At 56.6% G+C, this 24,843-nt stretch overlaps 1 protein-coding gene across 11 annotated transcripts in view; it reads left to right on the forward strand.

Annotated features, from left to right (window-relative positions):
• Rimbp2 (RIMS binding protein 2) overlaps nt 1-24,843 on the forward strand; it is a 104,731-nt gene that overhangs the window by 66,917 nt on the left and 12,971 nt on the right. For 8 of the 11 annotated variants that reach the window (XM_013503719.1, XM_013503718.1, XM_013503723.1 and 5 more), the window contains 10 exons: nt 3,284-3,423; nt 3,946-4,022; nt 6,701-6,810; nt 8,522-9,340; nt 15,464-15,615; nt 16,359-16,808; nt 18,653-18,799; nt 19,693-19,851; nt 21,801-22,517; nt 23,706-23,811. In XM_013503719.1, coding sequence (XP_013359173.1) covers nt 3,284-3,423; nt 3,946-4,022; nt 6,701-6,810; nt 8,522-9,340; nt 15,464-15,615; nt 16,359-16,808; nt 18,653-18,799; nt 19,693-19,851; nt 21,801-22,517; nt 23,706-23,811 — 2,877 coding nt within the window. Of the gene's footprint in view, nt 1-2,779; nt 3,175-3,283; nt 3,424-3,945; nt 4,023-6,700; nt 6,811-8,521; nt 9,341-15,463; nt 15,616-16,358; nt 16,809-18,652; nt 18,800-19,692; nt 19,852-21,800; nt 22,518-23,705; nt 23,812-24,843 lie in introns of those variants that run through there. The other 3 variants (XM_013503727.1, XM_013503728.1, XM_013503725.1) reach the window with 2 other exon arrangements.

Consider the following 24,843-nt stretch of genomic DNA (forward strand, 5'->3'; position numbering starts at 1 on the left):
AAGTTGATTTTCCTTTCTAACCTGAGGGGAGAGGATGTCAGAACCTCACTTTGGATTTTCATAAAGACACTTTCCATGTTTCTGCTGGTTCTTATCACAGTAGGGATAAGCCTTTCTGGGGCTGTTTATCAAAGGCAATGGAGCGGCTGCCCTTGACCTTGGCCCCCACACCTCCCTCTCCCTCTGTCTTTCCTGCAGCACATGCAGGAGAGGACGGGCATTGCGGTCGGGGGAACAGAATAGGGGTGAGGATGACCAAGGAGTGTGTGCCCCTTCCCTTGTTTGGGGCCGAGTTTGGGAGCTGACGCTGTGATGTCAGCCCGATGCTAGAGCAGAGCAGGTGGGAAGTTGTGGACAGGACATGGGGAATGGCCTCTGGTGCAGTCTCCCTCCATGAGAGCCATGTGACACCCTCTGTCAGCGGGAAATACTGTGGCCCTGCTGGAGGCCGTCAGAGGCCCTGTGCCATGCTTTATGGGGTTCTGGTCAGCAGGTGCATGGCGGGCACCCAGATCTGACTACCAGAGAGAAAGCAGGTTTTGGCATCACCAGTCCTTGTGCACCATGGAGGCCCAGCCGCTGTCTGTCAGAGGATACCTCCTGCCAGCGTGGGGCGCACTTTGGTTGTAGAGCTTGCAGGTACACCAGTGGGGCACAGATCTGCATGAAGACATGCATAGGACCCTTGTGCATGGCACGGGGCTGTGGGATATGGGCAGATGAGGCAGGGCAGGCATTTTCCTGGGGAGCCTGTGGAGGTCGAGCTGGGAAGAGGGGCTCGTGGTAAAGGAAGTGTGACATTGGTTAAAACCCATTTTCTCTTTCCTGCGAGAATACTTGCCTATTATTTTGTGGCTGTGGCATTTGTTCCGGGACATCGCGTGGATTCCGGTCCTAACCTGTCCCCCAAGGCTTGCCATCTCACTTCACTGTCTGTCTGTTGCTGTAGTGTATCGCGTCTTCGGAAACAAAAGACAGCATTCTCTTCACAGCATTTGTGTTTAGTAGTGGTATTTGTATTTATAAAACATATTAATTCTCCATTGCCAAAACTTAAGCTATAATTTTTTTCTAAGTGGGATGAGGAATGGATTTAAAGACAACCTCTTCCACCTCTCTGTTAGTAAATCTGCATACAGCACAGCATTATTACCATTTTTAATTTTTAAAAATTGCAACTGACCCATAGTTGTACATATGTGATGATTCCATTCGTGCACACATCTGTGCGTGTCGGTGGTGCGGACCGTCTGGTTGGGGAGGCCGGCGTCTGAGCCCCTGATGCGTCCTCGTGTGTCAGGAGCCTTCCAGTGCTGGTGTGCTTTGTAGAGTACGTGACTTGCTGTGGTGAGCTGTGGCCGCCCGTGGCTTTCCGCCTCTGCCTACTGTATTTGGGAGCAACTCAGTCACCTTTCTGGGCCAGATCTTCACAAGTCACTCATGAGCGTAGTGACGCCTGGCCGCGGCAGCTGCCCTCTGCTGTCTGCTTTTAGGGCGAGGCCTTGGTAGCCCAGTGGCGGAGCAGGGTACAGCTCTCTGTGTGCCGTGCTTTCCTCACAGAAGGGCCCAGTACCTGGGCTGTGAGGGCGCAGGCCTCCTTCCTTCTGAAGACGAGCACATGCTGCGCTCTGTTGCTGCCTGTCCACAGACCTTCCCCTCTCCCTGACCTGCGGGCAGTGCTGATGGGAAAATGTAGGCGGCCACTGGCGCTGAGAAGGCCCCGGCCAAGGTTCTCTCTCTCCTGTTTGCAGCCGGCTCCTCGTGCCCCACCGGAGGGTGCTGGGCAGTAGAGGGCTGAGCGCGAGCCCAGCAGGACCTGATGCTAGGTAGAGCCATGTCCCGTGTGAGCGTGAGGTGAGAGCGCCAGGGCACTGGGTGGGAACCACCCCGGTCAGAGTCACCTTGGAAATCAGGAAGTGTCCTGACCCGGTGATGGATGGGTACTACCCACCTGGCCACCGTCCCTCCAGAAGGGAGGCTGGGAGCTTCAGGGACCACAGCCTCAGCTGCAGGCTTTGTACCTCTGGCGTCACAAGGGTGTGCATTTGCACAGCCTGCTTGAGGGCCTGCGTTTGTGTCTTGAGTTGCTTTCTCATCTCTGGGACACAGTGCCCAATACCCACAAATTGAGGGAGGAGAAGTTCATGTGGGCTCGGGGTTCAGTCCATAATCTGCTCTCTCCAAGGCGGGATGGCATGGCAGAGGGGTCTGGCGGAGGAGACCTGCTCAGGGCGTGGTGGACGACAAGCGGAGAGAAGGGAGGAGCTGGGAGGGAGCTGAACCCTTCCAGGCCACGCCCCCAGTGACTGCCCCTTCCGGCCAGGCTCTTCCTCCCCAGGGCAGGTCAGCTGTCAGCCCCACATCCAATCACCTTCCAAAAGCCCTGCCGAGGAGTGCATGTGGCTTTGGCGACATCTAGATATAAACCGAAACAAGTGTCTAACCTCGTGTTTGCTCATCCAGTGGAATGGCAGGAAAAAGCGGCTGCACCTGGCTATCCTTCCCTAGGACGCTGGTTGTGCGGGTTAGGGGGGCACAGGTGACTTTGCTGTGACACCAGATCCCTCCATCACCAGGACAGGGCATCAGTCAGGCTAGCTCCGCTGTGCTGCGGTGACAGCTAACTCCAGTCCTGGCACTCATGGCTCAGGTCTCTGTCTTCAGCGTGTGTCTGTCTCGGGCTCCTGTGGGGTCCCCTGGCACCTGGAGAGGGCAGCAGCATGTGGGTCTGCAGGCAGAGTCCTGGGCACTGCCGGGGCTCCGAGTGGGGTGCTGAGGCCCTCACTGGGTGTACCTGTGCAGCTGCTGTGCGCCTGACATGGCTTCAGGTGGGAGGGACGGGCTGTCCCTGGGAGCAGGCTCTGCTGTGGCCGTCCACCCCGGGCCCTGCCTGCCGCAGCCTCAGTCAGCCTGGAGCTGTGGGGCTCTGCGGGGGCACTGTGTGTGATTTAGGGGCTGTACTCACAAGCAGTGAGCCAGCTGCTCCCCAGCTCTGGCTCCTGTCTGTGAGCTTTCTTCTTCCTGGTGATAAAAGGGCTGCAGTGTCACCAAGCCTTATAGGCTCTCCGCTTTAAGCCAAGGAAGATGAAAGCCGCTTTGCCAGGGGGGTCTCACTAATCTCTGTGATGGACCACCCATCTTGTGGACTCCTGCCCCAAACCCTCATCCAGCCAGGTGGGTGCTACTGGGTGGACAGGCCAGAGTGGGGTCAGGGCAGGCCAGCTGCTCTGGTGTCCACATCTCGCCTGTCTCCTTGCTCCAGTGGCTCCGTGTCCCCCACCAGGTCACGAGGGACCCGCTGGGCATTACTCTGTGACCAGTGACCACACCCCACTCCCAGGGGACAAATCAGAGCCTCCAAGCTCTGCTAAGCCCAGCTTCCTCTTGAGATCCAGCAGCCCAAGATGCAGATTTGAGTCCGAGGTGAGTCCTCCCACCAGCCTGGTGCTGTGTCTCCTGCATCCCTGAGGGTGGTGACGCCGTCCCACTGTCCTCCCCCTAGCCCTTTCCCCACACCCGTGAAGTCCTGAGCATCCTTACTGACTGCTGGAGCTGGGAGCCCTGGGTGGACAGAGGTGGCCATGCAGGAGGCAGGGACCATGGTGTCTGGTCAGCCCTTCCCTCCCTAGGATTGTTCCCAAACTATTGTAGGGTGTGTAAGGAGGTGAAATGGCTCGATTCCCGCATAGCAAACCCAAGACAGCAGGCAGAGGTGGGGACAGGTTCAGGGCCCTCGTGTCATCCTTTCTGTGTGCCGGGCACCATCAGATGCCTGAGGACAGGGGACACAGGTCAGGTGTCCATGGGTGGGGTGCCACCTCGTGGGCATCTGCAGTCTGGGCCATTTCCCGGGGGCTGGAGTCTTAGCAGGGACCCCTGTGTGCCTCGGCAGGGATGGTGTAGGCTGCGACGTTGCTTACCGAGCATGCACGTGTATCTCCACAGATGGACAATGAATGGAACTCCAATACCTCAAAGCAGAGATACTCGGGGAAAGTCCACCTGTGTGTTGCCCGCTACAGGTGAGCACCGCTGCCTAAGCTGCCCTCAGCAGGGCGGGGGCTCCAACATGGCTTGTGGTGCAGGGATTGGGCCAAGTGTGCTGGATTGGAGGTGGGAGCGCCCAGTCAAGCATAGATGACCAACCCACAGTGGCAGGAGGCAGAGTAGGAGAGCAGAATGGAGAGGAAGGGCCGGGGCCCGGAGCCAGTCCCCAAGGCCACAGCTGCATCCACGGCCCCCAAATTCACCCATAGTGTGCCCAGAGTGCATACGCTGGCTCTGGAGCCTCCACGGCCGGCGTGGGCTCTGGGTGGACCTTGTTGCTCTGGCCACATGGGGAGCGGATTCTGGCAGAGCTGGACGGCACTGCCGGAACTGACAGCCGCAGACATGCTGCATTCGTGTGATCTCCTGTAGCTCCGCAGCTGGTGGCCCCCGTGGGCTCCGGGCAGAGATGCCTGCTGCCTTCTCCAGCCTTGGCGCCCCGGGTGCCCCTCAGCTCGTGGCCACGTCCCTGGGTCCCTGCCTCCACCTGCACACAGCTCCTTCTGGGTGTGCGTGTCCCTTTGCCTGCACCGTCTCGAAGGCGTTTGCGGAGATCCTGTGTGCCCAGATGGAGACACAGTTCAGCCCACAACAGGCAGCAAATGGGTGTCACGGCGTGGAGGCATTGTCCAGGGGCCCGTGGTGGGCCTCCTTGCCTCCTCCCTGTGTCTCCCCTCCTTCCTGGCGCCAGCCACACCTAGCACCTAGCTGTCTCTCTTGGTACCTGCGGTGTCTGTCCCGTGAGCTGGTGTCACAGGCACAGTCCTGCTCAACTCTGGAAGCTGAAGGACCTTTGGTAGGCTGGTCAGCAGTGCAGCCTGGGCCTCCACGTGCAGACACACAGATGTGAGCTGGGGTCCCTGACAACTTCCCGCCCGAGGCTCAGGGCTCACGCAGCCTCTGTCCTGGGCTGTGCTTGTTACTGGCACGCACAGCTGGCCGAGGCCCCCTGGGACTAGGCCCTGCCCTGGTGCTGGTGCCTGGCTGCTGTCTGCACAGGGTAAGGGAAGGTGGGTGCCGGGAGCCGTGGGCACAGGTGTGAGGCTGCCCTCCCTTGCCCCGGGCCCTGGGCAGTGACTGGCAACGACTCCCTCTCACAGCTGGTCCGCAGGTCTTTACCCTTGCCTCCCTCCTCCAGCCGGCATGGCTTCCCAAAGCCTCCTGCCAACCACGGTGTTGTCTCCTGCTGATATAAAATCTGCTACTTTCCCACATGGGACAGGCAGATGACAGGACAGTGGCCATCCCCGGACAGGGCCACGCTGTGGGGTAGCTCCCCACCACACCTCCCGTCATGTTGTCCCTGCAGCACGGACAGCAAGGCAGGGTCCACAGGGCTGGGCGAATCTGAGAGTAGCTGCCCAGTAGCCTTTGGTGCCAGCGCATAGGGATAGGGGCCAGGTGGCTGAGTGCCAGCCTGTCCTCCTGGCGAGCCCCAGGTGGCTAACACTATGCAGAGGTTCCAGGCCCCCTCCCTGCCCACCCCTGGATGCCCAGGGCTCACCCCTTGGACTGGGGCAGTGGGAACTGGGACAGAGGAGACTCACGTGAGAAGTACCCTGGGCAGGAGCAGGAGCCCCTGTTCTGCTCCCCAGCCCACCCCAATATCCTGACGCTGGGAAACTCATCTCCCCTCCCAGGGCTGTCAGGGTGGGGAATAATATCTTTGCTTTCCTGGCTGAGATGTACTGGTGACCAGCTAAAACAGACAGGACCGTGTGGTGATGAGTGGATCACTCTCATGTCAGCCCCTCCAAGGAGCAGCAGGGCTATCTCTGTTTTCTTGAGCCCTTTCTGTCATTTGACACCAGTTAACCTTTTAAAGAGAACATTCCAAGTTCATCTTCGTTCACCTCATTATGACCAAGATTTTGACAAATACTAACCTCAGTTAAGTTGAGAGCTCAAGGGTGTGCACTGTCCCATTCCCGGGCTGGGTGTGGGAAGGAAGGGTGGTGGCTCCGTTTGTTGGTACATTTTGGCAGTACACACTCAAGACTGAACAGTGCCCATACCTTGACCAAACAAAGACTCCGCCTAGGATTTATCTTTAGGGAGAAATTGTGGAAGTGTGCAAAGATATGTGTGTAAGGGTATTTGATACAACACTGAATGTATTGGTCAGAAGTCAGGAACAGCCTCAGCGTTCCACGTCAAGGAAAATGCTTCTTGTTTGGTGGAATGCTGTACACCTACTAAAGTGGCATGGTAGAATATTTTGTGAGGTGGAAGTATAGCACACTTATTGCACAGCGAAAAGACCAATCTCATTGCTAAGAAGTGTGTATAGCGATTATAGTGATGCCACCTTAGCTAAGTTACACATAATGATTACAGGATTCACTTTCTGTTTGCTCATTAACTTGGAAATGCTCAGTTATGGAGGAAAAGACAGAAGTGAAAACAGTGTCAGAATCACACGCATGTCCCTGGATGGGTCTCTGTGTGGGTGGAGGCTGCAGAAGCCCTTCCTCCCTTGGTCTGAGTGAGGGAGCGCCTGCAGGGCCCTGAGGACTCAGCAGCCCTCACTGTCTCATGGGTTTGTTACCGCAGTGTCAAGTACAAGGAGCAGGGGCCGAGCCGACCTGCCGGGGCAGGGTGAGGTGCAGCCCCGCCCAGGGCAGCTAATGGGTGCCTTGTGCTCTTCCTCCAGTTACAACCCCTTCGATGGGCCCAATGAGAACCCGGAAGCCGAGCTGCCGCTCACGGCGGGCAAATACCTCTACATCTACGGGGACATGGACGAGGACGGGTTCTACGAAGGTCTCTGGGCGGGGCTGTGGTGGGTGGAGACTTGCAGGTTCCTGCTGGCCCTGGCTGTTGGCCTCCCTCTGCCTCTCCCCCTCCTCTGAGCTTGCAGCGTCCCCTGATGGTGTCCCCCAGAGCAATCTGGGGGCACTCATTAGAGGCTCCTGGGGCCTCAGGTGCCTCTGAGACGTCACGAGCAGAAGCCCAGCAGGCGGTGACCGGGCACTGTGGGCCGACGTCATGGCAGCACCGTGGCTCTGGGTGTGCTGCCCATTGAGTCACACTCCTGTGTGGATGCATGTGCCCAACACAGCTGCCAGAGCCAAGCCCTTGTTGAAATCTCTGCAGCATTCACACCAGCTTTGCACCCGGCAGGCCTCCACAGTTAGGGTCCATAACCAGTGTGACACTTCATCTCTCAGCCTCAGTTTTCTCTGCTGCAGAATAGAGATAGCAGTAGTGCCCACCTTTAGGGTAGCCCAGAGGGTGAGTGAGATAATGGATATGAAATGCTTGGGGCAGAGCCTGGCACATAGTTGTTGCTCAGCAAGTGTTAGCTATCACCACCATCATCATCACCATCACCATCACCATCACCTTTACCACCATCACCATCACCACCATCACCTCCATCACCACCATCACCTTCACCTTCACCACCAACACCATCATCACCATCACCTCCATCACCACCATCACCACCATCACCTTCACCTTCACCACCATCACCATCATCAACACCATCACCATCCCTACTGCCATGACTGACCATCCTGATTCTCCCCCATCAGACTGACTTCAAGACAAGGGATCAGCAACCTTAAGACCTACGCCCTGGGTGGGGACAGACTCTGGGTCCTTGTTTACCCCATTAGAACTCAGCACTGCTAGCACGGTCAACATGCCCTCTGCAGGGTAGACGTGGGCACAGGCTGGCTGCAGGGCTCCAGCCCCTGAGGCAGGGTGTGTTGGAGCAGAATCTGTGTTGGGTATCTCTTAGCCTCCCCGGGTCCCTGCAGTGACAATAGGATCCGTATTCCTGGGGCTGGGTGCTGGAAGCCACCTGCCTGCCTCATCTCCGAATCATCTCCACACACTCATCTGCAGTCAGGGCCTCTGCAGAGGCAGCCTGTGAGCCTCACTGCCCAAGATCACAAAATCATCAGACTGGTTCATAGCACGAAAGTCCCTGCCTGCCGTCTGCAGCCACAAATGACACTCAGACGGCAGCTATTTCTGTTCCTTGACTTGTCAACAGCTGTGATGCCAAACCCGAGTCCCACTCCACGTCAGGTGGACATGGTGGGAGTTCCGAGTCACCCCTGGTGCTTTGTGGGGATCCGGGTGCCACCCTCTGACTCGTGTGTGACCCCTTGGCATCTGGAGGGTGCTGATTAACCTCCCTGAGTGTGATGTGATGCGCTCGTTTGTCCCTCTGATAGGTGTTTACTGAGCACCTCTGGGTGTGGGGGCCATGCAGGGCTGTGCATTGGGGGGCACACATTCCTGCCTGTGGGGCGTCATCCTGGTCGGGACAGTCGTGTGCTAACACGGTGGCCTGGTGTGAAAGCCCGACTAGGGCTGGAGGGTTACTTAGATAATGGTGTGGGTACACTAGAGTGGTGATCCACTGCTTGGGGTCCTACTGTTCAGGGGTTGCATGTGCTGGGGCACCCCAGAACACCCCAGGTGGTAGCTCTGTGACACCTGTCCTTGTGCCCCACAGGAGAGCTCCTGGATGGGCAGAGGGGCTTGGTGCCCTCCAACTTTGTGGATTTTGTCCAGGACAGCGAGTCGCGGTTGGCCGGCACCCTAGGCAGCGAACAGGATCAGAATCTCATCAACCACTCAGGCATTGGTGTGGGCGTGGAGGGCGAGCGCATCCTGGACCTGCACTCCCCGACCCACATGGACCTGGGCGCCACCGACAATGGCGGGGGCTCGCTGGATATGAACATTGATGACATCGGAGAAGACATTGTGCCTTACCCTAGAAGACTCACCCTCATCAAACAGCTCGCCAAAAGTGTCATTGTGGGCTGGGAGCCCCCGGCCGTGCCTCCTGGCTGGGGCACCGTGAGCGGCTACACCGTGCTGGTGGACACGGAGCCTCGCCTGAGCCTCCCACTGGGCGCCAGGACCAAGGCCCTGGTGGAGAAGCTGGACACGGCTGCCTGCACCTACCGCATCTCTGTGCAGTGCGTCACCAGCCGGGGCAGCTCGGACGCACTGCAGTGCACACTGCTGGTGGGCAAGGACGTGGTGGTGGCCCCCTCGCACCTGCGGGTGGACGGCGTCACGCAGATCTCCGCGCAGCTGTCCTGGCTGCCCACCAACAGCAACTACAGCCACGTCGTCTTCCTCAATGAGGAGGAGTTTGATGTCGTCAAGGCGGCGCGCTATAAGTACCAGTTCCTCAACCTGCGGCCCAACATGGCCTATAAGGTCCGGGTCCTGGCACGGCCTCACCAGATGCCCTGGCAGCTGCCCCTCGAGCAGAGGGAGAAGAAGGAGGCTTCAGTGGAGTTCTCCACGCTGCCTGCAGGTGAGCCGTGTCTTTCTGTGGGCCTGGGGAGAGAGGGCAGGAGCTCGCCCTGCATGCGCCCATCTTCCCATGTCACCGTGAGCACGGGACGTGGTACACATGGTACACAGGAGTGCGTTTGGGACAGGCACTTGGTGTGCCATGGCGACGTCAGGGCCGATGCTCATTTAGCATTTGTGCAGGAGGAGGAAGTGAGTGGCACCCTGGTGTGCAGTGCGAACCTGCATGGGTATTCACGGCCCCTCCATGTGGCTCCTCCCTTGAGGTTTGTGTTTTTCAATGTGCTCACGTGCATGGAGTGGATAAGAGAGGAGGCTGGTGCCGCCCTGCAGCTGTCTGGGTTCCCGGCTCAGCGACCCTCTGCTCTTGGTGGTAAATAGGGCGACAGTGCATGGCCTGTCAAAGGGACAGGGTGCTGCAGCCCGCTGATGTTGCTGGCAGGATCCTGGCGACCCTTGGTCACATGTAGCAACCAGGGAAGGCTGCTTGCATGCCAGGTCGATTTCGCAGCAGCGCACGATGTGATCCTGGCTCTCATGTGTGATGCTTTGTTCACCTTGTAAGCACCTGTCCACACTGTCCTCTGGTCGGTCCAGCCGCGCTAGTGAAGTCCAGCCTGAGCCCTTTGGTCAGCAGTGTTACAAACAATGCCTTTGCCTCCTTCCTATCCTTTCCCTAACAACATGAACTCTTCTGATTAATCCACTGTAGGCGGGTCCTTCAGCCCCAGCGCTTACAGGAGGACATGGGGGGTGGGGGGTGGGGGGCACAGCAGAAGCCAGGGGGCAAGTGCAGAAGACGATGGTCAAAGACCCCAGAGGGTCCCTGATGTCCCCACCTCTGACAGACAGGACTGTTGTGGTTGTGTGCCCAGGAGGAAGGGCGCTTTGACAGAGGACGGGGAAGAGGGACAGGAGGACATGTCGCCATCCACGTGGTCTGTGCAGTCTGGTGCAGCAGTAGGAAGCTCTTTCTTATGTATGTATAGTTTCTTACAGCTATTACTATTGTGTTTCATCAGTACATGTGTATGATACATAATGACTGTACTTTCATGCCCATTTTTTGATTGGGTCTTTATTTGGGGGGTTAGTTTTTTGAGTTTCTTATATGTTCTAAAGATTAGTCCTCTGAGCTGTAGCTGGCAAATTGTTTTTCTGTAGTTGTCTCTGCACCCTTTGGTGGTTTCCCGCGCTGTGCAGAAGCTTTTGAATTTGATGTGATCCCCTTTGTTGTTTCTCGCTGTTATTTCTTGTGTAATTGGAGTTCTGTTCAGAAAGTCCTTGCCTATGGGTCCAGACTCTTTTTTAACCTATTTTCTCTTTTAGCAGGTTAAGTGTTCTGATTTAATGTATAGATCAGCAATGGGAAAGCTTTAGAGACTGAGCACCCAAACCGCAACCCCAAACCCGGCATTTATTGCAAAACACCAATACTGAAATCAGATCTGAATCTTGAGGTTTTAGTTTAGGAAAAAACAACTTATGCATTAACATCTTTTGTTTTAAAAGACAAAGAAATAACATGTGTGCTTTTTTTTTGTCTTTTTGAGACAAGGTCTTGCTATGCAGTTCAGGCTAGCCTTGAGCTCACTTTGTAGCCCGGGATGGTCTCGAACTCGCAATGATCCTCCAGCTTCAGCTTCCCAAGTCCTGGGATTGCATGCGTGCATCACCATGCCCAGCAACCACCATTGATTTACATCTTTGATCCTGGTGTAAATTTTTTATCTTTATTCTTGAGTTCCATGGTCTCTTTATCCATTCTTTTGCTGATGTACCCTGGGCTGGTTTCCAGCTTCTGGCTGATGGAAATATACACCATGGCAGAACCATTCACTATTTCATCATGGATGAGGATGTCATTTGGAGGAATTCTGTACATGTCCCTCACCAGTGTCAAGAACTTCCTGTCCTGAATGTGCTGAGAGTATTTATATAGAGTAGATGAAAGTTTTGCTGATTTTCCCACCTGTAAAGTCACAGTTATCCCTTGTTTGATTACTGTGGCGAGTGACATTACTTTGGGAGGTTGGGGCAGCCTTGCTGTCCTAGGACTGGGCTCTACTTAGCCTCGCCATGCTGTATTTCCTGCGTGCAGCTGTAGACTATTGAGGATATTCTGGGGAGGATTCTCTCATCTATGTTTGTGAAGGATGTTGGTCTGTAGTCTCTGCATCAGTGTCCTTGAGCTTTGGTACTGGGGATGTGATTGGGCCCTAAGAGCTGTGGTTTTTTTTTTCTGCTAATATGTGGAAGAAATTTAGTAATATCAGTATTATTTCTAGCCTTCAGTTTGGTAGAATTCATCAATAAAACCACTTGGACTTGGCATTTTCTTTGTGAAAATGTTTTAAATTCAAAGTTCAATTTATTTAGTAGGTTTAGGGTTATTCAGATGCTTCTATTACTTCATTTCTCAGTTTGGGTAAGTGGTTTTTTTAGAGGAATTTCCCCATTTCTTGGGAATTGTCTAACTTATTCCTATAAAATTGTTCATACTATAACTATATTACTTTTACATATCTTTGGATGTGTAGTCATATCTTCTCTTGAATTTCTAGTGGTAATTTATGTTTTCTCTTCTTTTTGAACAGACTTATTAAGGTATTCAAAGCTGTAACTTTTTGTTTGAGTTTTCTGGGGTTTTAAATAATTTTTTATCTTATTACTCCCATTTTTTTCTATTGATGTTGGGTTTAACTTGCTGTTCTACTCCTACATTTTCTAAGCAAGAACTTATACATTTATTTAAAACATCATTTTATATGTATTTAAACTTACAAATACTTTTATATTTAACTGTAGTTCATGACGTATGTTACATTCCTTCCCGTTATCAATGAGTTTCATATATTTCCTGATTTCCTGTGTTGGGGGGGGTCTTCATGCACATTTACGTGTTTATTTGCAAGTGACTTGATTGATTTCCAAGTATTTGAGAGTTTGAAAAGAAGATGGTATGCTGCTACCTTGGTGTCCGATTTAATTATTTTGGGATCAGACAAAATACTGTCTGAGTGAGTCATTGCAGAGGCCCGGAGGCTCACTTCCTGGCCCAGGTCGTGGTCCCCTTTGTGAGTGTCCTGGACATAACCGAAATGGGAGGTGTGTTCTGCAGGTCCGGCACAGTGTTGAGATCGTTGTTAGGTTGCATTGTTTAACAGAGCTCTTCAGGCTTTCCGTAGCCTGACTGGGTCTTGTCTACTTGGTCTGTCAGTTCTTGGGAGCGATCACCTGTTTGTCTAGTTCCTTCTTCAGTTTTTGCTTCCCATATGCCGAAGCTGTCATTAGTAGCAGACACACTTAAAACCATTATGACTGCCCAGTAAGCCCCCCCTGTTGTCATCTTGAAGCGTCCCTCTTTGTCTCTGACGTTGTTTCTTATCCTGGAGTCTCTCTTGCCGGCTGTTCATGGGGTCGTCTGCTTTCTTCTGCTTAGAGCTTACATGCATCTTCTACATCTAACCTTTGTTTTCAGATCCTTTGTGCTTTGTATTTAAAGTGTGTCCCTTACAGTGAGGCTGCCGCTGGGTGTTGGCTGCTGTCAGAGTTGGGCACTCTCTGCCTTTGATTGGGATGTCTCACACTTAGTGTGAGCGCTGATGTAAGTCTAGCGTCTTGCTCTTTGTTTTAATTTATCCTGTTGGCTTTTTTTAAAATGTGTTTGTCTTTCTCTGCCTTCTTTTCTGCCTTTCTGTTAGCTTGATTATTTTTTATATTCCATTTTCTTTTCTATACAAATTTTTTTTTTTTGGTTTTGTTTTTTCTTTTTCTGGTACCGGGAATTGAACTCACAACCTCCCGCTTGCCAGGCAGGCGCTGTGCCGCTGAGCTAAATCCCCAGCCCCCATTTTCTTTTCTCAGTTGTTCTTTTTTTGAAATGACATATTGTGGGGGTTTTTTGGTGACTGCTTTAGGGAGTATAGCATGCATACTTAATGTATTATACATTACCTTATGTTAATAATATACCAATTTATAATGAAAGAATTATGAAACATCATAATTCTATTTGTCTTCTTTTGGTTTTGCTATTGTTCTGATATATTTTACTTTTACATATTATAGTTTCCTTAGGATATTGTTATTTGTTTGCCTTTGAAGAATTTGGAAAAAATAGTCTCACATGTACCATTTCCACTGTCCTTTTGTTCTCGCTGTGGGTGTACATTTTGATCTGATGTTATCTCCTTTTAGCCTGAAGAATTTCCTTCAGGACAGCTTTCAGCCTGCTTTTGTTCATCTAAAGTCATGTGTGATTTCACCTGCATGCTCTTCTGGCCCTCCAGGTGCCCCCTTCCACCGCCCCCGGCCTTCCCTGCTCCTGCGGTGACTCAGCTGTCGCTCTGTCACTTCCTTTCAGAATAATTTTAAGCTTTTCCCCCCTTTGTCTGTGAGGTCCAAGAGTTGGAGTGTGATGTGCCTGTGCTTTATTTTATTTATTCTTTCCCAAGTTTGACTTAGATTTCTGGATCTCAGTTAATGTTCTCCAGATTTCAAACATAGCTCCACATATTTTTTGCCTTATGCTCTCTCTCTTTCTGAGACTCTAATTGTACGTGTTGGTCAGAGAGTTTGCCATTGTCTTGTAGATACACGAACCACCTGTTATTTGTAGGCTATTGCCCCCTGTGCTTCAGAGTCACGTCTGCTGGTCTGTCTTCATGTTTCTTGATTCCTTCCTTTGTGCGCCCAATCTGCTGTTAAGACCATCAGCTGAATTTTTTAAAAATTCTGCTGTTTTTCTGCTCTAGGATTTTCGTTTGGTTCCTTCATAGTTGGTTTGGTTACCTGCACTCCCTATTTCTTCCCCCATTCTAGCTGTCTTTTCCCATCTTCTCTTCACCAGGAAACTGGCCGGGAGAGGACGGAGGGTCATGTGGGGCTGGGAAGGGCAGCTGGCCATGGTGCTCTCACCCCTGCCATGGTCCACTGTGATGATGCTCTGTCGTCAGAGGTGCTGCATTATGTCCTTCTGACAGATACAGCAGTTGGCAGGCAGGGAGGCGAAGTCGCTGTCTGGGTTGCACATGGTGATTGGCTGAGCTGGGGTTTGCAGCCAGGCCTTCAGTCTCCGGCGCCCACATTCCTGGCCGTGTGTGGTCCTCCCCGAGTTGGCTGTTCGGAGGGGTGAGTGGACACAGCTGCCTGTCATGGTCATGAAGCCAAAGCCCTTGTGGGCAGCAGTGGTTGTATCTGTGCCGCTGAGGAGCAGGTGGCAATCGCAGTGGGATTGTGTTCAAATCAGGCCGGGCTGGGCTTCTTACCCAGGCCGCAAAGAAGCCTTGGAGAGCTTTGTCACAGCACAGATGCGTTCGGCTCAGCACTGTGCTCCAGGGGCTGCAGCCTTCCTTCCACAGGACAGGAATCTGTGCTTTGCAGTGGGAGGCATTGAGGATCCCCCAGGCCTGGGGAGAAGGGAGCCCCTTGGGTGTCCAGACAGGGCTGGCCACTCCCTGTCCCTGAAACCGCCCACCATGCCTGATGATATGGCTGCTGCTGACATATCTTCCGCAGTAGCAGCTCAGGGCTGCTTCTCTTGTGGGACTAGGTGAGCAGAGTTCACCCAGCACCGGCTCAGAAAAGCCATCGGCCTGGGTGCCTGGGAAGCTGGGTGGAGCTGGACGTGGGCCGACAGCCCTGGGGGACACAGGGTCCCTCTGGCTTTCGGTTTCACTCAGTTGTCTGGGGGGTGACATGGTGATGTGAGGCCTGAGCTGCTGTCCCTGCAGTCGGTGGAGAACGAAGGACAGAGAGCCAGGGGCAGCAGAGGGAGGGGGAGGCTCCCTTCCCCCTGCGCGTCCTCACGCCCTCCCCAAGCTGTCCCTGGCTGACCGGTCGCCCGCCCCTGGACAGAGGTGGCTCTGACCAGTCACGGCTGGAGGTGACTGGAGAACCGAGAGTGCGGGCACTTTCCCTAGAGGAGGTGAGTAATCGCCACGCGGATACTGTGTGTCCTGCGCCCTGGCACCGACCAGTGCCACCAGCTCTGCTGCCCTCTTGTCCCTGCCTCCTCCTCCGAGGTTGAGGCATCGTCTGTCTTCCAGGAGGGACCGTGGAGCAGTAATGGCCACCCAGCAGGCCCTGCCCTGAAGGCTGCTGTTCCTTCTGTCCCTCCCAGGCCCTCCAGCCCCTCCACAAGATGTCACTGTCCAAGTGGGGGCCACAGCAGCCACTGTCCAGGTCTCCTGGAAGCCACCTGTGCTGACCCCCACTGGGCTGTCCAATGGAGCAAACGTCACTGGCTACGGCGTGTATGCCAAGGGGCAGCGGGTGAGTGGCTTGGGCTATGGGGCCCCACAGGCAGAGCCCAGCTCCGTGGAGTGCGATGGGGTGGCCCATTCCCTGCGTGAGAGAAGTCCAGGCACATCCTCAGCTGCTGGACGCCGCCATCATTTATGAAAGGCCACCCTCACTGCCCCGCAGGGCTCACTGGCATGGGTCCTGCCCTTGGTCCAGCACCCCACTTCCATGACTCGCTCTGCTCTGGATTGGACCCCAGCATCAAGGTCCCTCCCTGGAGACCTGGCAGGGGTGACTCACGAGAGTAGGTGACCAGACCCCAAACTCAGGGAAGCAGGGGTCCACCATGTCAGCCCACCGCCCGCCTGGCACTGGGAAGGCTGGAGAAGCGTCTCCTGTCCACCTGCTGTCCCTATCCTGTCCTCCGTCAGGAGCGATGGATCAGATTGACAGGGTGTAGGTGGTCACGAGCCACCTCCTGGGGAAAGTGCCTGGTGCTACCCCTGCAGGCCCCTCCTTGAGGCGGGAGATGCTCCCAAGCATGCCTGTGCACGCATCCGGCTCTGGGTCGGTCCTAAGCAGGACAGGGACTCTGCCTAATGGGCCTTCCAGCCGGAGTGTCCTGGGCTTGTGCACTTCTCGGTCCCCTACTCTCTAGGCCCTGGGCTTCTGGCTAAGTGCCGACTCGAGCTGGATGTCAGGTCCTTGTCCTGCCTGAAGGCGCAGGCTGAGGCTGTGGGATGCCAGCAGCCATTGGCCTTGTCTCTGTGCAGGTGGCTGAGGTCATCTTCCCCACCGCGGACAGCATCCCTGTGGAGCTCGGGCGGCTGCGAGGCCTGGAGGCGAAGGCCGTGACTGTACGGACCCTCTCTGCCCAGGGCGAGTCTGCAGACTCAGCGCCAGCTGCTGTGCCCCCCGACCTCCTGGTGCCTCCTGCCCCCGCCTCCAGGGTGTCCCCACCGAAGCCATTAGCCAGCACCCCCGATACCAAAGACGAGCACTCGGGTGTCCACGCCAAGGCAGAGCCCTGGGAGCAGAGCCGGATGCCTGCCCCTGCGCACGGGAACCTGCTGGAGCCGCCTGGCCTGCAGGGTGCCCCCTCTGGGCGGCGGTCGCCCTCGCCCAGCCGTATCCTCCCACAGCCGCAGGGAGCCCCCGTGTCCACCTCCGTCGCCAAGGCCATGGCCCGTGAGGCCGCACAGAGGGTGGCTGAGAGCAGCAGGGTAAGCCGGGGCTTCCCCAGGGGTCCTGCCCCCTGTTCCTCTGAACAGGATTCGGGTTACGTGGGGTGGGGACAGCTCTAGCCATGCCCACCCCACCACCCCCGGGCCGGGCTGCAGACCCTGGGAAGGGCCCTGTACTCACCAGTGCCATCCCCAGAGGCATCTTGCCCCATCCTGACTGGACTGTGGTGTGTTTCTGCTCTGCACATGAGCAGCCATGGAGTTGAGGGAGCATGGCGTGTGGACCCCCAGAGACAGCTCTGGTCCTAGGGCGAGTCTCCCAAGCACGCCTGTGCACTCATCCGGGTCTGAGAGCCATGCGCTGCATGGTGGCCTGGGACTGCCCTGGATGGGGCTGACGCTGCTCCCTTCAGGGTTCCAGCCAGAGTGTGCGTATGTGTGTGAGCACGCGTGCATGCGTGGGTGTGTAGGTAGAGCTGACACGTAAATACACAGATTCTCCGCACAGGCACGCGCACGTCTGAGGCATGGTCAGAACATACAGTGACTGCTTAAGTTAAACATTTAAAGCTGTATTACGGTAAAGGACACATTGCTATGATCCCCTTCAAAGTAGCAACCCTTATTTTAAACATGCTTATCTCACTGATTCAAAACGTCTATGACTATTTCTGTCAAAAACACAACACTGTGTCCTCATCCACCGCATTCACTGGATCTGGCAGCGTGTGACTTCCGGCTGTGTCCCAAAGTCACACTGACTACCAGAGGGAGATGTTTTGAATCCATTCAGGGTCCTGAGGCAGCCAGGACAGAGTACCCAGGGACGCCGAGGGAAGAGGACTCCAGACTGGGGCAGAAAGAGGCGAGGAGGGTGGGCGGGCATGAGCAAGGAGGGGTTGTTCTGAGGTGGATCGATGGCAGTGTGTCTTCTCTGATGACGAAACTCTTCATTTAAACCAACTCTGTGCTTTTGATCACACCTCCTATGTGGCTGCAAGGAGAGCTGCATGTGGGTGTGCGCGTGTGCACACTCATTTGCACGCCGCTGCATGGAGCCTCCCAGTGCTGTAGGAACTGTGGTGGGACCACCTTCCAGGCTGATGTGTGCAGTGTGATGTCACGGCCACCTGTGTGTGTGGGGGGGACTGCCTGGGCCCCCCTTACAAGGTGCCCAGATATTTGCCGTTAGCCTCAGTTTCCCCTTTGAGGTAATAGCAGCCCATGAACTTTGACCTCTGACTGGAGGGCCAACTTCAGAGCTCACAGCAAGTGGAGGCTTGGGTAGCGCTCCAGCCCTTCCAGAGACACCCCTGGGAATCCCCCCAGGGCTGTGCCTGGATGGAGCCAGAGCATTAGATGTTAAGAACATGTTTATTAGCCGGGTTTGGTGGTGCATGCCTGTAATCTCAGCACTCTGGGAGGCTGAGCCAGGAAGATCCCAAGCTTGAGTCCAGCCTGGATAGTTTAGAGATTTAGATTCTGTCTCAAAGAGTTAAAAAAAAAAAAAAAGGCTAGAGTTGTAGTGCAATGTGAAGGCCCTGGGTTCAATCCCTGGTACTACAAAAAAAAAAAAAAAAGGCCAAAATCCAAAAAAGGGACCTGTTGGTTGATGGAATAAAAGTGGGCAAGGGAGGCCAGTGGAGGGAGAGGAGCGCCTCACCGGAGCAGGACCTGGCGCCGTAGGGCAGGGACTCAAGGAGACGCACCCTCGAGTGGCTCAGGCCACTTGGCAGGGTCGCTGGCACACTCGCCTGAGGGACCTGCAGGGTTTGATGTGTGAATGGGACGCCTTTCCCTGCACAGCGCTGGGACACAGTGCCAGGGGAGTGGCCCAGCTGCCCCCCAACTCCTAGCTCACCCTTGTCCCCTCTCTTTCCAAGTTAGAGAAAAGGAGCCTCTTCCTGGAGAGGAGCAGTGAGGGTCCCTATGCCAACTCAGACGAGGAGGATGGGTACGCCTCCCCTGAGCTCAAGCGGAGGGGCCCCTCCGTGGACGACTTCCTGAAGGGGTCTGAGCTGGGCAGGCAGGTGAGTCTGGTGGCCATGGTGACCTTAGGCAGGCCTGGGGCCCGGGGAGGCAGGGAAGAAAGGAACAGCTTGCTGGGCTGCAGCGGTCCTGCCAGCACTGAGGCTTGAGTCCACAGAAGATCCTGTGTCACCTCATTCGGGGACAGTGTGGAGGCTCTGTCCTCGCATGTAGCTTCCCACAGAGCTACATGTGAGGCTCCCCCAGCCATGCCAGAACCTGGTCTGGGCAGGTCTTTGGGTCAGAACAGGACAGCGTCAGTTACAGGTGCCCGCTGGGTTCATCTGTGAGTTCATGTCCACTGGTGGATCAACATTTGCTGGACACTGGCTGGGTACTGGCGTCTTGGTCACTCTCCTTGTGCTGGGACACAATTGCCGACACCGCAGTTTCGAGGAGAGGTTCATCGGGCCCGTGGTTTCAGAGGTTACAGTCCATGGTGCACTGCTCCAAGGCTGGAACATCGTGGCGGAAGTGTGGGGGAGGAAAGCTGCTCACCTCACGGTGGCCAGGAAACAGGGCAAGGGGCAGTGCCAGAGAGGAAGGGCCCAGGGACTAGACATAGTCGCCAGGGTTAGGCCTCCATGACCCCCAGACGCACCCAGGAGCGAGTGCCTCCCATCCTGTGTGGATCCCAGGCTGACCAGGCGACACTCCATGTTGAGTGTTCCCACTCCTCCAGCCATGCACAGTATGACCTGGTGCAGTGTCCTACCAGCACCAGGGTCCTTGTCCCATCCGTGGCTGAGGGTTTCCACACCTTTGGGGCTGCCTGGTCACTGGGGCAGGATTAGCCTGACCCCCATACCACTCTGCCTACTGGTGAAAGAGGAGGCCAAGCAGGAACCATCGGGGTAAGAAGCCATCCCTTCACTCTGCTCTTGTCACCTTACAGCCCCTCTGTTGCCATGGAGACGAGTACCACACAGAGAGCAGCCGGGGCTCAGACCTGTCCGACATCCTGGAGGAGGATGAGGAGGAGCTGTACTCGGAGATGCAGCTGGAGGACGGCGGCCGGCGGCGGCCCAGTAGCACCTCACACGGTGCCCTCAAGGTGAGCAGCTGGGCGGGGGCCGGGAGGGGACAGGGACAGAGCACTGCACCGGGCCCTCGGCTGGGCCTCGCCCTGCGACAGAGGCTTTGAGCTTGGACCGCTTCTTTCTCACCGTTGCAATTGCTGTGGGCCCGTAGCTCCCGGCCACTTCACAGGACAGTGTGGGTGCAGCAGTTCGGGGGCCTTGCGCATCTCAGGGCGCACAGCTCTGTGGTGGGCTTGAGCTGGGGAGATAGAGTCCAGCTGCGTGCTCGTCCATGCACAGACCCACACCTTCCTTGAGGCCCTCTCTGAGGCCACTGGGAGAGGCTGCTGCCTGGACACTGGCTGAGGGGCTCAAGCAAGCAGGGTGCCCACTGTGCCCCGCGGGGACCTCCACCCCACTGCTGCTGCTGGGCCAGCACCAGTTCCTGCGCCGATTCTGTCACCAAGTGAGACCCAGGAGGCAGGCGCCGGGCCAGGCAGCTGGAGGACCATGGGGGCCGGGAATTCAGGGATGGAAGGCGGCTCGGGAGGGAGCTTCTCTGGGGCCTAGCGCTGGGCACAGCGCACGCATGTGGAATGCTGGTGGAGGGTGCCATCCAAGCCCACCGTGGCACTGCCCCCTGCATAGAGCGACTGATGGATGTTCTCTCCACTGGAACATGCCAGATCCCTATGCAGACCCTGCATGGTGTCCGAGGCCCTGCCCCATCTCACCAGCCTGGGTGGCTCAGAGGCACACACTGGCCAGCCCTCTGCCCCTCTACTCCTGGTCTACACCCAGGCCTGAACTTCCTGCCAGTGCCAGAGGTGATGGGTGGCACGCACAGCACCCCATCCTGAGGCTGCTGCTCGGGGTGTAGGACAGACCCACTTTCACAGAGACTGGAAGCTGCCTTCTCCCCTGGCAAGGCCCAGACAGAAAGCTCTGGGGTCACCGCCCCCACCCCCAGAGGTGCTCTAGAAGCGGGGTCACAGTGTGGGGTGCAGGTCCTGCCCATGGCCCGCTGGTGTTAGAGGCAAGGGTTGCTCGAGGCCAGTTCAGCTTCTGGGTTCTCTTCAGAAGTGCCCTGGGTGGTGGCACCGGGTTCGTGCTCCCACATGGCAGTGAGCAAGTGGCCCGGCTGGTCCCCTTTGGGGTCAGACACGTCTCCCTCCCTCCCCGGCCCAAACCACTCACCACATTATCTGCTTGTTCACCAAAGCACCCGGGCTGCCCTCCCAGTCCCGGGGGGAAGGCTTTTTGTCATTGTCCTTTCTCACATGGTATCAGGATGTCCCTAGGAATAATCACCCCGACACACACACACACACACACACACACACACACACACACACACACGCAGACCCTGCCCACAACAGGGGCCCAGGCTTGCAAGGAGGCGGTGGGATGCTGTTCAGCACACACTTGCTTGGGGAGATTGAGGCTGAGGGCCGTCGGGACAAGGAGCCATGTGTGTGGACCACGTGCGTGTGGCATTTACGCAGCAGGCTGGGCAGAGTGGTGCTGTGCCGGGCAGTGGGAGCGGGGGTCCCTGTCCCTCTAGGACATTAAATGAGCTTGGGCTGCTGACACATGGCAGGGAGCCGCCCTGGGCTCACACAGTTCAGCTGTAGCAGGAGAAGGGTGTAGACAGCCAGCAGGATAGGGATGCTGGGGCAGTGCTCAGCACAGGGGTAAGGGGGGCCCAGGTGATGGGGGGTGAGCGTCCTATGGGCCCTGGGCACGGCCCCTACCCACCTCCGTGTCTGAGCCGCCACCTCTGACCACCTGCATGGTGCCCGCTCCCCTGCGCTGTCTCTGCCTGTGCCCGGCTCCTCCAAGACCACCAGCTCCCCCGCCCTGGAGCAGAAGCATGCATCTGCCCACCTTGCTGCCATCACTAATGTGTCTGTGTTTTCTTTCCTTCCTCTGCCCCCTTGCCCCATGCGTGGCCGCCACTCTGTCCCCCAACCCCATCCCCAAGGAGTCCTATAAGCCCGGGAGCCCGGAAGGTGTGTTCCTGGAGCAGTCTGGGCTCCCCCAACCGTCCCGCCGAAGTAAGAGGCTTTTCAGTATCCCCGAGGTAGCAGAGGAGGATCCTGACCCCTGTGAGCCGCTTCTCCGGCAGGGCCCTGGGGTGTCCAGAGCCAGGGCCCTGCTGGCTGCACGGCATGGACCTGTCCCACCCTGCTGGGGCCCCACAGTGCCGCCTGACTCCTGGCTCCCCACCAAGCACAGGGTCCCGCGGGGGGTCACCCATGCGGACGACCTCCTCCTGGAAGACAGAGGTGGTTGGCTGGGCCGCTGGGCCACCCGGAGCCCGGACAGTGGCCTGGATTGTGGCAGTGAGGAGGAGGAGCTGCGGATTAGTTTTGGGAATACCGAAGCCAACTGCAGCCCAGGCCCTGGCCACTGTCCCTGTCGGAGAAGCACACGGCCCCTGCTGGCCCGGCGGCGGACACTGACCCGGCAGAGCAGCATTGAAGAGGACTTTGGGGAGCAGGTGGACCCCGGTGACGTCATCAGGAGCGATGACATCCAAGCCAGCCCGGAGAGGTCGGCGCCCAGGAAGCCAGGCTGGGATGCAGCCTCCGACCACGACGGTTTTCGGGGTGTCTGGTGGAAAGGCGTGGCCGGGCCGGACAATAGGGCGGCCCTCCAGCACGGGATACCTCCTCCCCGGGCTGCAGACGGTCCCTGGGTGTGTGATGCTCCCCTCCCGCTTGCCTGGGCCGCACTCCCCCGGGCTTGCGTTTTCCCATGGGCGTCGTCCTGGGCATCTGGTGCGCTTGGTTCTCTGCGCTTTCAGTTTGCCGTGTCCCATGGCTTGGCCGCGCCGGCGACGTCTTTCCTTTGCTGTCGATGACGGTTTCCTCCACAGGACGGTGATGATTCTGGCTGCTTCGATTAAAGGACAACTGAGCCTAAATTTTAACTAAGGGTTAGCTGAATGGTGATGGCCATTTTGGCAACTTTCATTCTTCCAAAACCACCCCTAGAGACCTAAGTGGCCCCTGGCAGTATTTTTCCCTGCTGTTTCGGATTTTTATGTTGCATCCACGCCCTCATCGACCGTTTTACCACATGGAGAGTGTTAGTGAAGAAAGTTGCTTTTTTCATTTCTTCCTCCCCCCCGGGTCACCAGATTGCAAGCGCTTTTCCCCCATGAGCCCTAGGCGCGGCCCTTCCCTCCCACCACACACATCCTGAGGACGCCCAGGTGGGCCACCAGGGTGCCAGCCCCTGCACTTTGCCATGTGCCCACACGAGGGCGCTCCCACCACAGCCTCAGGTCTGTAGTTCTGTTTCCTGGGAAAGGGCCCCCTGGCCATGTCATAGCAAGCAGGAGGTCCTGCTGTATTCTTCATAACAAGTCCTAGCCTCTAGTTCAAGCTGGAGGCCCAGAAAGGAGGCCTTCGGGTCACCTAGCACATGGTGGTGTCTTCAGGGCAGGGCTGACACATGGGGTCCCCGAAACTGGTAACACAGCCTCCCCACAGCATCATACTCCGGCCAAGTCAAGGTTTGACACTGCGGCGCCTTCCTGCTGCAGTGTGGCAGCTGGCCTCGGCGTGGGCCGCCCAAGCTGGCGTGGTCCAGCCTGTGACCCTGCAGTGTCCGGTTGTATTTGGAGCTTCCTCAGTCTGACCCGAGTACTCACTTTCAGCAGTGGTAACAGCCATGCCCAGACGCCTCGGGTCTCACAGTGGTCAGAAGGTGGCCCTGGTGTGGGGCGCGGGGGCCAAGCTGGCCATTCAGCTAACCTTTCAGCTAAAAGCTAAGCTGAGTTGCCTTTACAGCTTTGCTTCCAATCTGAGTTGATTTCACTGATCTACTCTTCCTTCCTAAGGCCGGCGAGACCATGATCATGTTGCTGTCTTGTCCCCAGATCTTAGGCAATCCGGCGTCAGCAGGACGGGCGGAGAGGGTGGAGCGCGGGAGCCGCAGGTTCCCCCACGGTGGCTCTGGTCCCCAGAGGCCCCGGCTACCCATTGGTGAGTGGCCCACCGCCTCCTGTCTCTTCCTGCCCATTGTTCTGTGACCCTTAGGGGTAGTGTTAGCTCGGCGCAGAGCTCTGTATTACACGTGGGAGCACGGGCAGAGGTGCGCACAGGTGGGAAGCCCGCTGAGCATCTGAGCGCCTGCTGGCCTTGTAACTGCGCTCCCCTTCCGCCTGCTGGGCCTTTCTTTTTGTTGTTTTGTCTTGCTGGGCGGTTTCCCAGCGTGGCCTGTAAGGTGCCAACTCTCCGCTGAGGGCCAAAGCCTGAGCCGAGCAGAGCTGGGTGGTGGTGTGCCCCGAATATCCGGGTGAGCCTTGGTCTCAGGGAGGAGAGCTGCCTGTGGACACAGGACTAGTCAGCAGCCAGCGCAAGGGCTCCCTGCCCCTTGGGCCCTGCCCTGTGTGCCCTGCTCGCTGCTGTCCCGATGCCACTAGGCCGGCACCTTGCTCCTGATGGCTTCTTGGAAGTTTGCAGTGGCCGCAAGGCCAGCGTTGTCTTCGAGGCAAGGGGCCGGCTGAAGGTCAGGGAGGAATGATTCCCTTGGCGGCCTGCAGTAAAGGCAGCTGTGATTCTTCATTGGTTTGGTTTTTTTTGAGACAGGATCTCTCTAAACTGGCTGGCAGTTCAGGCTGGCCGTTCAGGCTGGCCTTGAACTCACTGTGTAGCCCAGGCTGGCCTTGAACACGAAGTGATCCTCCTGCCACAGCCTCCCAGGTGCTGGCTTTACAGGTGTGCGCCACCACACCCTGCAGGGCAGCAGTGCTTCTAAGAGCCACTAACCCAAGGCCTTGGAGCCCAGAATCAGCCCTTTTGTGAACTCGCATGCACACACGTGTGTGCATACACACACACACACACACACACACACACACACAGGAAGCGGAGCAGGGAGAAAATTTCAGGGCCCAGGGGAAACGGTTCTGAGGGAAGGAGGCGCTGCACACCCGAGTGAGCGCGGTCTCTGCCTGGCCTCCCCACCCCTTCTTTCCAGATGCTGGAAGCAGCACAGAAAATGTTTCCTTTCCC

This window comes from Chinchilla lanigera, unplaced genomic scaffold, assembly GCF_000276665.1.
Source record: "Chinchilla lanigera isolate Chin_1 unplaced genomic scaffold, ChiLan1.0 scaffold00081, whole genome shotgun sequence".
Lineage (NCBI taxonomy): Eukaryota > Metazoa > Chordata > Mammalia > Rodentia > Chinchillidae > Chinchilla > Chinchilla lanigera.